A 13,763-nucleotide genomic window follows, 5' to 3' on the forward strand; every position below is an offset into this window, starting at 1 on the left:
AACACAGAAAGAATGCATAAACATCGAATTTACAAAAACAATGTTGAAGTCTGTTGCAATACAGTCATGACTTTAGAGAGCCTATCATAGATAATATCATTCCCATACACTTGAAACAACTGTAATGGATTAAAATGAAACCAGCTTTTAACTTCAACTCAATTTCCCACAAGGTATGTAGACAAAAGATTAGGCTATGTTTGAAAGGCTCAAAATACTGTAGTGCTCATGTTGAAATGGTGCATAAAGGGATAAGCTCATAGACCAACATTTCTTGTTCCATTACATCATCCATAACTACAAAACACTCAATAGTGGTAAAGCTTAGAAATAAACTCAGCAAATTCAAGGACAAATGTTTCTTTTAGTATTTATAAATGGTCCATTAGAATCAGTGGAGATTGAGATGGTGCTCTGGGGAAACGATCAGACTATATAGTTCATATATCCAAAAACAGCCAAACCTATCAGCCTAAGATCTAGACTTTCTCCAGCCTTGGCTCTTGAATTCTGCCTCAGCATAAAGCTTAATCTACAGAAATCTGGACCAAAGCCAAAATTGGATGGGTGGTCTGTTTATAGATACCTGATTTTAATCCAAACATGCCTATTAAAATTCACACTGAACCCATTTTATTCCTTTGTTTGCTCTGATTCACATTTAAACCCTGGCTTTTCATTTAGAATCTGAAAAATATTGTTAAGGTGTGGATGTGAACGATCTGAAACGCAACACAGGGATGAGTTGTCGGTTGCTTTATTTAATATCTGTTTTGTTGGTTTGTTTGTTTTACTGCTTTTCCTGCCTTTTAGTTCCAGTCTAACCTGTCTGTGTGTCCAATAATATTCCACTTTTCTGTATAGTGTTCAACATATAGGAATATGCTCAAAATATTTTATTTAACACATGTCAAGTTCTATTTTGCTACAACATGTGTTTGAAACACGTGCGTCATAAATATGACAGATACAATAATTGACTGTTCAGCCAGTGATGCTCACTGACAACGTTGATTATGTGTTTAGAACCACAATGGGTTAAGATACAAATCGGACTGTCTCTTTGCCAGAGTGGGTGTAAATTAAACACGTACTGTTCCTATGTGCATTTTTTTTTTTTTTTTACAGGGGCTTTAAGTTAACGCCAGTGAGAGAGAGAGAGAGAGAGAGAGAGAGAGAGAGAGAGAGAGAGAGAGAGAGAGAGAGAGAGAGAGAGAGAGAGAGAGAGAGTCTTCTGGGCATGCAAGAATCAAAAAAACAAAAAAAGTGGGAGTTTCCAAAAATAAAACCCATGCAAACCCTCAACAATTTCCCGGTGACTTCAGATCCAAGGAGGTGGTCAGAGCTGCAGGAGCACAATTTAAACTGCAAGGCAACTTTCACTTGAAACTGTGGAGCTAGTTTAGCATTGGGAAAACACATCTCTTTCAAAACTTTTAAGCTCTGAGAAAACTTTCTCTTTTTTTTAGACTATGGGACATAACTGGCGGGTATAAAAGCTGGACAGTTTATGCCCAAACAGTAAGAAAGCTCGTAAAATTTTAGAGTTTAGCTTGTTTACATTTTGAATTCGATATTTAATAAACTGAAGTAAACGTTTCACAATCTAAAATAAATATAATGAATGTGATAACCCGTGCATTATGAAACCAAGTAATCTAACATTTCAGCTCTCTCTTCTTCGCCTTACTTTTTCTTGAAGAGATATTGCGATTCGTAAAAAAAAAAGAGAAAACGTTTAGGGAGGTTTTGAATGCAGATGACTTTAGCTAGAATTAAATTTTGTTAAGAGTGATTGAAAACAGCTGCAATTTTAGACACATACGGTATTGGGTGATTGCTATAGCGTCTTCGTTTTGTTTTTTGTATGTTCTTTTTAAGAATGGATCGATTGAGGATTTTAATTCTAGTGGTGTTGGTCGTAATGCTGATTGGACTCTGTGACTCTCAAAGGGATTCTGGAAGAAGACTCGAGAGCACAGGTACACGAGATACCTGGAGCCAGGCGCGAGCCAGGAGTCAGGGCAATAATTACTCAGCTAGAGGTCTGTATCGCACGAATGGTCCTGTTACAGCCCATGTATTTAACCCTTCACATTCTCGTACCAACGGTTCCCATTCGGGACGGGCAAATCACCCAGTAGCAGCCCAGCAGAATAGAAATCTGCTGTCAAAGCAAGAAAATAAATCTGCAGTCCCAGTGAAAAGCGTCGTCCCTACGGCACCGCCAGTAAAGGATGCTTTACCCCAGAAGAATGGCGCTACCATAGCCCGGGAGGCAATCCCAGCATCACTGAAACAGCGAGTGGTGGCTCATTCCTCCAGGCTCAGAACCAGGCAGATTGCCAGGCAGAACTCTGCTAACAATGGAGACTCCAAACAGAAGACTGCAGCGCCTAGCCGTCCCGTGGGGTAAGCATAAATCAAAATACAGTCATTCCATTATTCCGGACTGAGCAATCACGTTAGTGTTATTAAGTGTTATTGCATTGAGTTGAAGTGTTCTTGAATTGTTGTTATGTTATTGCATGTTTATTGGTTCATAGGTGAAGCTATTTTGGACCCCAGTAGTGTGGTGCAGACACATTCAGTGTTTAAATGTGTTGAGGGTAAATACAGTTCTGTTTAAGCAGATGTGTATGTAACCTCTCTCACTTTTGCATTATTACTGTCCTACAGTATGTCATGCATAAATTACTATCTCTTACTAATATTTGCAGGTTTTTAAATACATTATTGCACAGACATTGTTTACAGCGGATCTACACATGGTCTTAGCCTGCGGGCTTAACTCCACTGAGCAGTGTTGAAATGTCAAAAGAATAATTGAATATAGTATAACTGAATACAAAAGAATACTGTTTCATAGAACTATACAGTACATTGTGGACATTTAGTGGGTAACTTAGTAGCACTGTGTACATCCTTAGACCACCAGACAAATAAAAATAAAAAAATTAAGTGAAATAAATAAAACACATTGAGAAATACCCAGCAGTTACGGTAAATAGTGGGTGCACACATTGACAACATTAGCTCCCAGTTAGTCATATGTTTAGTCTGAAGCTGATTCCATTCATTCCAATGGCCCAGACTCCCGTTGATGTACACACATCTCAGGTATACTTTCGCTCTTCAAATTGGTTTGTATGACACATTTTCTTTTATTATTGTGGCTGGCATCTGGACAATACCAATATCCTGACTCGCTTAGCTCTCATTTCTACCCTCGGGGGGGTTAACAAAGACCGACTGAAACATGTTTTCTGATGACTAAAAGCAGTTACTGTGCAGTAATGTTGCTGCAATATCTCACTGTATCCCACTAACAGGATGTCGTGTGCAGTAGTACTGTGGCAGAAAGTTATTTGCAGGAATTAAAACTAAAACATCTGCAATGTATCTGGCTGGATAAATCCCTTTTCATAAGGTTTCTTAACAGTCTCTTTTCTACCTCAAAAGGTCACGTTCTTTGGCATCATTCTTTAATTTGCCATTGTTATTTTACCTATGGTAAACTTTCACTTTGTATTTTACTGTGGATTCCATTCCTCCCATTCTGGAGTCATTAGGGCCTTAAGCTTTGTTTTCCCTGGGGGTTTAGAAAGGACAAGCCTGTTTATTTATTTTAGTTTTATATTTGGATTTTACATGGGTTTTTGCATTTTAATCCATTTTGATTGAAACGTGCTTGTAATATATTTCACTTTGGTAGATGCTCAGTTTTTCAGCCCTTTCCTAAGCTCTTTGATCAAGTCAATTCTTGTTTCACTTCCGATTTTATTTGAGCTGTTTACACCTGTCATACAAAATCATTCTGCTTTTGAAGTCTGAGAATATTCCTTTTAGAAAACTATAGCCTAGCTTCTTGCACCTAGAATTTAATTAGGGTTGTAATCGATTAGCACATAGGTCAGGTTTGTGTTCAACAAAACCGATTCCTGCTTTTCACATGGTTTTGATAACGTCATGATTTTTATCCTGAATATTACAGTGTAACTAGGATAAGTCTCAGCCCTTTCCATCTATTAAGGGATATAGATGAATTAAAAAAATAAGCTCCCATGCTTAGTGAAGTGTAAATTAAATCCATCTTGATACAGATTGTCAGAATGAGATGTATATAGTTTCTCCAGTAGCTGTATAGTCAGATCCTGCTGTGTTAATTGTACAGGGTAAAAAACCTGTGCTGTTGGTTGTTTATCAAAATGTTATAGACAATTTCTGAAATATAATGGCATTTAATACATATTTGAAGTTAATGTTTGATTTTAAAGCAGAACTTCAACATGCTTTTATTGCATTCCCAGGTTCTCTGCAGTGCCCTCTAGAGGCAACTGAAGGTTGTTATACTTTCCTTCTCCAGCACTGTTTCTGGATATAAAAAAAATAAATAAATAATTGTGCTCCCCACAAGTCTAATAGTTGCAGCGGCACTCCATTTGTATTGCGAGTTAAAATCACACCAGTGAAGTTGGCATTTACTGTAGTAAGAAAAACTGGATAACAAAAATATCAAAATAAAGAGAGTTGTAGATTCCTGTTTGAGAAGCATCTATTCTTTTTTCTTCTTCATTTTAGCACACCCCCCACAGAAAGATTTAACATTATCTTTACCTTTATCGTCGAATAAAACGCAAAACTTTCAGTCAAGTAAAACTGCCATGTGGATTTGGCTAAAAAAAAAAAATCTAACCATCTGCTTGAAATCTAACCATAATAACAAACTAGCACTGAAAACTAATAATCATTTAACCCTGCAGCATGCGTTCATCTAAAATTTATTGTAACCTTTAGCAGCCAGAGAAACCATTGAGGAAACAACTTTTCCAGATCTGTATACATTACAAAGAGAAATAAGCTGTGGCTAAAATAACCCCTTTATTAAAAAAAGAATTGCCGGGCTGAACGTTTTTATGGGTTTCATCAGGAGTTCAGAAGGTGTCTTTCAGCATGGGGGAAGCTCTTAAGGGTTTGCATTCTTCTGATTATTAAGGGTTTGCATTCTTCTGATTATTAAGGGTTTGCATTCTTCTGATTATTGTTACATGAACAGAGAGTAAGGATTGAATAGGAGGCAGCCCAATGGACTTATTCTCACCTCGGAGCCAAAAGGTCTGGTCTGCAAATGTTCAAGATCCTAAAGCATCTGTTCATATTTGTGTTATGTATTAATTTACAGTCAAATCTAATTATAATAACAGGTCAACAGACCATGTGAAACTTATTTTTACAGGTGTAATAGGCAGTTTTGTGGGATTCTGTCCTATTAGTCAGATGAGATGAGGTTAAGTGCTCTAAAACCACTTTTGCATTGTGGTTAAGACGTTCACATTGTGGTTAAGACGCTCACTTGAGGTTTGCAGGGTTGCTGGTTCGCACCCAGCCTCCTCCCTGTTACATAGGCTTATAGTGGTTTCCAAATCCTGGTGATTTAGTTTGGGGAATATATAACGGTACACGCAGAGTTATAGATAAGTGGTCCTTCATACAGGTCTTACATTTTCAATCATTTAACAGAGAGCCTAAATGAGACAAAATATAGCATCTTGTTCCCATGAGTTCCTTGAAGATTTGTATGCACACTGAAGTATGAACAGTTTTGCAATAATTCCATTAGACACGCATTTTACTTAACATGCTCCCACTTTGAAAGTCGCAAACTTCTCCCTGGTGGATCTATTATTTTATTGTCAGGAGAAGGTTTTTCCAACTGTTGGGTCCAAGATGCTAACACAGTGCTGTACCAAAGTTTGATTTGACTTGTAAGAAAATAGCGTCTCGGTATATTGAGTGAATAAGCAGATGCATTAGTCTTTTAAATAAGCAGGTGTCAAACCTGGTATCCTGTTTGGAACTCCCTCATGAATCATCACTTCCATTATGGTGAAAGGGTTTTGTTGGAGACAAGCCAATATCGCTCAGGCAAAAGCCTGTATAAATCTTTTTGAAAAGATTAATAGCAAAATGGATGTTTATTCAAGACCCTCTACTTATTTAAGGGGTGCTGAAACAAAAGAAATATACTATTTAAGAGTTTGTGTCCTGGGCTTTGAGGTTCACTGACTTCCTAAGCAAGTTCATAAGAGATCAACAGCTTTGCATGTGTGACAACACTCTGATGAACGGACCAGATTGCTTTCAGGATTAATAGTTCTACCAGAAGCCATTCATAAGAAATGGTTCAATCTCTGCCAGTGGTTTAAGGGAGCTACTGTACAAAGTATGAGGTCACTTTCCAATTGCTTGACTTCTGTTTACCACCTGTCTTCACCCCAGCTCTCCACTGTTGTATTTCCATGTGTTTCAAATGAGTGAATAGGGAGGGATAAGGTTAGAACCCGACCAGGTTAACCAGCACTCGTGCAGGATTTCACTCACTAAAATAATGACACTCGACCCAAGCACTTTTGACAGTCTAAGCACTCTTTTTGTATGACCCCTATAAGTGGTTTATAAAATGTTCAGCACTCATTGGGAAGGGGATTAAAAAAGAAGGATTGCTTGTTACACTTTTAAACTGATTCATTGACTGTTTTTAGGAGAGACTTGCTTTCTAATAGAACAGAAGTAATGTTCTGTTCTCTAATTTAACAGCATTGCAACACCTTGTGTATAGCCTCAATAAACAACAGATGCAATAAATAACAGACGATGAGGAGTGAATGGGTATTATGAAGCTGCTGATAGTTACATGCATGACTTCACATTTGTTGTAATTACTGTAAATCAGATTTGGTTAATTAATTTCTAGTAGGTATGTTCAGACTTGCCCATTTTAAAACTTTGCAGAAAAGAGAGAAGTATGTTCTTCAGCAGGTCAGGTTTGACCTAAGTATTCTGGAGCCAGTGTGCTTACAGTATTCTAGAAGCCTGGGTGTGCAGATGTATGAGGACCTGCCTTGAACCGTTGCTGAAGTGTTGTATTCTTTCACTTCCCAGACCCAATGTGTGTGGAGGACGTTGCTGCACGGGATGGGCCATAGCTCCCGGCACGAATCGATGCATAAAACGTAAGTACCTGACTTTGAAAACACCAGAAACGCAAGCTCCTCAAGGCAGATCTTTTACAGTAAATCACTAATCCTGTTGCTTCTGTAATGTATCTCTGAGCCAATAAAATAAAAAAAAGAACTGTGGCCTGACCACTGCTACTGGTATCCGTGTATAAATGATGTGTTGCAGAATAAGCATCCGTAACAAGGGCTTCTGAGGCGGGATACTGAAATGACAGATGAAGCCCGTTTTAGTCTGTCATAACTGCTATGTGAAGTTAAACTTTGTGACATCACAGCTGCCTGCCACTACATGCCAAAATGCCAAAACAGTAGTGATAATTTTTTTCAAATGGGAAAATAAAGAGCTTTGACATTGCATGACTATATGTGAAACTTAAAACAAGCTGTTGTAGAGTGCGAGGGAAATGTGCCGTGTGAAGGGAAAAGGGAATTCCAGTGCAAAGCAGGGCAGACCCAAGCCGGTGAGGATTTCTGTTGACCTTAATCTTGCCTGTGGTTCTTTTATCTAATCCAAATCCGCTTATTTATAGGCTGGGGAAATTTGAATACAGTCAAGTGTCAACTAATTTCACCAAGACAAGATTCACTTTCAGATGGTTTAATTTAATCATTGTGTATTTATTTGGCCATTCAATGGATACAGTTAAAAATAATAATGTGCCCCCCAGTGGTCCAGTTTGCTGATTTCCATGGGATTTTATTGAAACCATGTTTTGCAAACTGCTTATAAAAGCATAGTAAAGGGTAATAAAACACAGTAAAGTGTAATAAAAGCATAGTAAAGTGTAATAAAGCACAGTAAAGTGTAATAAAAGCATAGTAAAAAAGTGTAATAAAGCATAGGTAAGCATTGTAAAGCCTAGAAAGGCATGTTAAATTGTATAAAAAACTGGAAAACTATGGGAAAAGCTTAGGAAAACTGCAAAAATACCTTGCACATTTACCGGGGTAAACTTTTATAAGGTAACATCCACATTCAAGATTCCTTTAACAAATAGAGGCTGAATCATTGACAGAGGGGTGTTTTTCTGAATGGGTGCTGTGCACAGCCATAAGTTGTGCCATCCAGTTGAGACATAAGTGCAGTTGTGTTCACTTCTAACACTAGTGTCAAAATACCCATGAAACATCATTGATAAACAACATTGTGGTGGGAATGACCCCAATCCAGTTTAATCCAGCATTAAGAGCCCCCCCCCCCCCCCCCCAACAGGGGTAATTAAGCAACAGAGCTTCAGAAATTCAGTAGAGTGGTGCAGAGGGTTAGCATTGTATAAAATCAGACATTTCTTCTTAATGCAGTTATTTGTTCACTTGCATGTACTAGCCATTATACCATCATTAGCCTACACATAAATTGTAATTCCCCTCAGAAAGCAATTTTGGAAATCTGTGCAAATCGGGATTAAGTGTAAAGGATACATGTTCATCATGGCTTATTGTTAGTTTCATAATCGGTCCGTCTAAGGAACTGTGCCTTGGCGTGCCTGTTTCAGTTTTTTTTTTTTTTTTTTTTAAAGATATTTAGAAACGCCCTGTAATACAAAGAGACGCTATTCTTGTTACTTTATCTCTTTTGAGTTTAGAGCTACTTAGAAAATGATGCAGGATGAGATGGCAGATTGCAGTTCGAGCCGGATATCATTTATCATCGCTCCACCTTACTTCTTTATGTTATTAAATCAGAAGCCTTGAGTATACATAAAGGCAATGCTGTGTCTGGGATTTTTTCATTTACTGTCCAGACGCTAGGATTGCAGGACAATGGATTTGTAAAGTCATACCCTATTAATTTAGTGCATCAGAGCATGTCTTAATAAAAAAATAAAAAAACAGATACCATAGTACATTTTAATGCATGGTAGCATATCTCTAGCATTTCATAACAAAAGAAGAAACTGATATCATAGTACATAAGGGCAGTTACTTTTGTGACGCAGTCAGTATCAAGGAAGCAGGATTTGGGCCGCTGTGGGATCTTTGCAGCTGTTAAATTGTGTGCATGAGCCCTGCAATTACATTTCTAGGTTAATAATACTTTTAAATGCCTGTGTTGACATGAATTAGACTGTTTTCAATTTAGTCCTGGTTTGTGTTGTTTTAGATCCCAGTCCAACGTCTTTCAGAACAGAAAATTTGTTTGGCGAAATGTAGCCATTCTTTGCCATTATTTTGCCCTGTTGTAGCCAATAAACACATCGGGTTCAATGTAAAGATAAGCCCAGCAATTCCAATGAGGTAGCAGGCTGCCACCACTGATGCAGTACAAAGGTAAAAAAACTGTTGGAAGTCTGTCCAGTTACTTGGAAATGTTATTTTAAAAAATGTACGTTAAAAACATTGAATGACAGAACCAAAACTGTGTGTGTGTGTGTGTGTGTGTGTGTGTGTGTGTATATATATATATATATATATATATATATATATATAGAGAGAGAGAGAGAGAGAGAGAGAGAGAGAGAGATTCAGTATATTATATAAACAATTTGTCATTGGTGATGTCGAGACATTTTGTTTTCAAGAGGGTTCTGGAAAGAATACAACAAACAAACTGCGGTTTAAAGTTAATTGTACAATCTGACGTGTGAAAGGGTGAAGCTTTAATAAACTATTAAAGTGGCTCAACGCAAACAGGGTTTTTTAAGTGTACAAAGATAATGAAACATAGAAAATAAATAATTTTATTTAGTGTTACGGTTTAGATTTTTTTGGGAGACCCTGTACATGATTAACACTTCACAGCTGGAGCCAGACTCCTGTCTTTGTAGTAGTTCAAGATTTCCTGTAGTATAGCCCTGCTAGCTTAAACATGTAATGACAGAAATGTATCAGTTCTTGAAATGTGGACATCAACCAGTCTTAAACATACCAGTGCTTTTATTAGCGAATAAAAAGGTCTTGTGTTGTGTGAAGGCTTTGAACTGAGGGGCCAATTCATTTCTGTATCCTAAGGATATTTGGGCAGTGCTAATCGGAGGTGTACTTATTTTAGGAACTATAGCTCATGTAGCTAATTTCCCGTTCGCTTTCTGATGAACTTTCAGGATGGCGCAAGTCATGCTAACTTTTCTTGAGGAAGCCAAATTCTTGCATCAGTATATATAATGAGCTGCCAACATTATCTTCATTATGCATTAGTGTCTGTTAGCACTGAGATTTGGTTTAGAAAACAAACTGGAAAGGTTATGGTTAATTTAGATTGAAAGGCTTAAACGATTTCTCCTGCTCATATGATGTGAACGGAGGAGTTCTTACTGTGCAAGATTAAACAGGCTTGTCTTGTTTTAGCAGTTGTTTTCGCATAGTAGCTTCAATATATATATATATACGATTTGCTTTGCAGGGCATGTATTTTAAATGAAGCATGGTTACCCACAATTACAATGTAAACTAAACCCTTTGTTAGTTTTTACAGCGCACATCTTAACCATACCGTATAACAGGAAGATACTTTATTCAGGCTTTATTGGCTGTTTTGATTGGATCGCCAATAACACTTCCACCAATCAGAGGGTTGTATACAGTACTCGTAGCGACCCGCCCTCTGTATACAGAAAATATATGGTATAAAAGTTTATTGGTTCGTAAAATTAAGGGCCATATAAGAATGATAAATACTGTATCTGATTAGAAGGCTGTCTTTTTTGTTCTCCAAGTTGCTGCAGTGACAGTGTTAAGCTTCAGTGCTTCAAATTTCATGACAGTATAGCAACTGGCCTGTTTGGATGCATTTACAGTAGCACAGCTTTTTTTTTTCTAAAATACCCCTTCAAACGGAACAGTGATTTATCCCAACAAGAATTGAATTCTCAGAGTTTGAACGTCTTTTTTTTTATCCTGGCGGGACCTCAAGTTCTTATTTAGTTTAGAGTTCTTAAAGTACAAAATATTCCTTTTTTAATTGTGACTTCATTTCACATTCTTCAGCTTGACCAAATTAATTCAGGACTGAAAGGATTATTAACCAAAATCCTTTTGGTAACATTACCCAACACACTCTCCAAGAGTTATCTCCACTCAAATGTTACTGTTTTATAACTGGCTGCTGCAACAGTTTTTTTTTTTTTTTTAGTCTAGGTGCAAACATAAAAGCAAAACCATTTCTTTATTTTAGAAATGATGTAACTAGTACAAGTCGTTGGCGGAGCACATCTGACAAAGTTCAGCAGCTGCAGGTACACATCTGCTCTTTCAAATCCAGCATTCCTAACACGAGTTATGTAAGTTAAAAAAATAAATAAATAAATAAATAAATAAATAAAGAATGAAATACAGCTACACTTATGGATGTCTTTGACTTCAGTTTAAAACCAAATTCAAGCAATTTAGGAGAACTTAACTAATGAAAAAATTAATTAATGAGGGCATCTGTCGTATTAGGAAGGCGCTCAAATGAGCCAGTTGAGTTTTTTCATTGTATGCCTGTCATAAAACAAAATGGGGAAAACTTCAGTGAAACAAGCTGACACATTTTGTTGACTAAAGGCATTTGGCAAAAGTTCTGTGTACTTTTTCAAGTTGTACTTGTTTTTAAGAAGACAGCAGTGAAGGTTTAAGTTGATCAGTTACGTAGATGGCAGTGAAACTGCACTGTAACAATAAGCACAGTTACTGTACCTTATTACTATAGAGATATCCGATCACAGTTACAGTGAAGCTTTAGTTCAATCGCTGGACAGAGTATTCTAGTTTTCATAACGTATGAAGCTGTATAGGCGGCTGATCCTTAACAAGGAGGTTTTCTTGCAGACCTTTGGTTCTTTTCAGTTGGACTTTTTGGACAGGTTTGACAATAAAACTGCAGCCTTTCTGACACCCTGGAAGTGAGCAGTCATTACGAATACCTGTATGTACTCTTTACTCTGCATGTCCTGTATTTTGGACAATACCAACAGCATATTAGGCTTAATGTATGCAGCACTAATAATGCCTTATATAGGGGTGATATCATGGTAAAGGGGTGCTGTAAGCCTGCTGCACAACTTGATTTTCAGAAGTTATTGAACACATGTAAGTGAAATGGAGAAAGAGATGCTTATTGACTTTTTGTAAAATTACATTGCAATGTACAATTTTCAGAGTCTGAGGAAAATGTGATAATAACTTGGCAGATGTAGGTACTGCTTGAAGAAATTTTTTTTAGAGCAGCCTGGAATGACAAGGAGTGATAATATAGTGCAGCTTGATTTAATAGTAACATGTGCTAGTCATCATGGGGATTCTAAGATTCCAGAGCTCTGTATAATCGATCACGTTTGGCACTTGCTAGTATTCTTAAAGAACTGAAGGTTCCACTGCCAAATTTAATAAAATGGGACATCTATATAGCTATACGTTACACTTTATTTTATTAGTATTATTTTTAGGAAACACAGAAAGGAAATTGGTTTAATTGTATAAAACAGTACTATCTTTTTTTAATATAAATTGGTACATTCATTCAGTTATATGGTACTGCTTAAATACTACAACCATAAAGAGTGTAAAGTTCGAGTTTGCTGGCCTTCTAATTTCAAAAACAGAATGACCAGCAATTTCAGTACAATATGACCAAAACAATATAAAGCATATTGCAATGTGGTGTAGGACAGTTAAACTATGTTTTAATTACAGTTCTATTACCCACACTGCTTTGTAATTTAGACCCCACAATCCAGCACAACAAGCATGCTGTTATATGTTCAGCTAAATGAAGAAAGGCGACAATTAACATTGTATCTGACGTCAGCACTTCTGACTTGATTCACCCTGTAGCTGACCACTAGAAATAAAATTGCAGTCTATAAAAAAACAGATCAAAGATCCCTTATATGAAAGGAAGTACAGTATTTCTGAAGCTTTCTTAGACAGTCTCATATCAAGTTGAATAAAGTTGCTTTTTGATTGCATTCCAGCTTACTTTGGCCTGCTGGGCTGCTTAGGGCCCCCTTCCAACCTTAAAATAACTTTTAAATCTTACCCTGTTTCAGAATTCTTTCTTAATTTGATCATATTCATACTGTTATTGGAAAAAGATTTAAACCTTCCACTTTGGAGACACCATTCGTACTCTTGTACTGTATGTTTAGGTTTACATGCCAAATGCGCCGCTAAGTTCTTTGATACAATTTCTTAAATTAGGGTAACGTCATATGCAGAACATATTAAGAAGTAGCTTGATGTGATATCTGTAAACCACATGGAACTAAAGAGGGAGCTGCTTCTAATCTAAACCAATGGCTTCCCTCGTGAACACTCTAGTTGTGTTTACTGTTGCCTGAAGGTTAGAATAGTCTTTGGTTATGTTGTTCGCTATACTGCAACTATCTGGACAGTTGTGGTTTGTTTCCTGGCTCTCTCTTGATACAAAATCTAATGACCACTGAAGCAGCCTGTACACCCCCAAGCCATTGGTGTAGCAAGGCCAGGATCACATGACCCTGGAGGACAGCTAAGAGCACAATCTGTTAGTAGTTCAGAGATATAACTCAACCTGACATTTGAGAGAGCTTTATAGGGGACCTTGTAATCAATACAAGACCGTAGCAGGAGCCAATGTAATCGAGCTAAGACTGAGGTAATGGGTTGGATGCGCCCAGTGTGGGTTATGATCCCTGAAGCTGTTTTTTAAACCAGCTGTAATCTGTCAGGGATACAGACAGTTCAACCAGCATATAGTACAACATATTGAAAACCGGCAAAAGACGACCCAGATCGCTTCCAACTGCGACATCAAGTAGCTGGCGCTCACTGTTCTATGATAGT

At 37.3% G+C, this 13,763-nt stretch overlaps 1 protein-coding gene across 3 annotated transcripts in view; it reads left to right on the forward strand.

Moving 5' to 3' along the window:
• Positions 1-1,326: 1,326 nt before the first annotated feature.
• Positions 1,327-13,763, forward strand: part of LOC121330332 (latent-transforming growth factor beta-binding protein 2-like) — a 93,938-nt gene continuing 81,501 nt past the window's right edge. For all 3 annotated transcript variants that reach the window (XM_041276780.1, XM_041276783.1, XM_041276782.1), the window contains exons 1-2: positions 1,327-2,412; positions 6,943-7,013. In XM_041276780.1, the coding sequence (XP_041132714.1) occupies positions 1,868-2,412; positions 6,943-7,013 (616 nt within the window). In that variant the 5' untranslated portion in view covers positions 1,327-1,867. The remainder of the gene's footprint in view (positions 2,413-6,942; positions 7,014-13,763) is intronic.

This window comes from Polyodon spathula, chromosome 17 (assembly GCF_017654505.1).
Source record: "Polyodon spathula isolate WHYD16114869_AA chromosome 17, ASM1765450v1, whole genome shotgun sequence".
Taxonomy (NCBI): Eukaryota; Metazoa; Chordata; class Actinopteri; order Acipenseriformes; family Polyodontidae; genus Polyodon; species Polyodon spathula.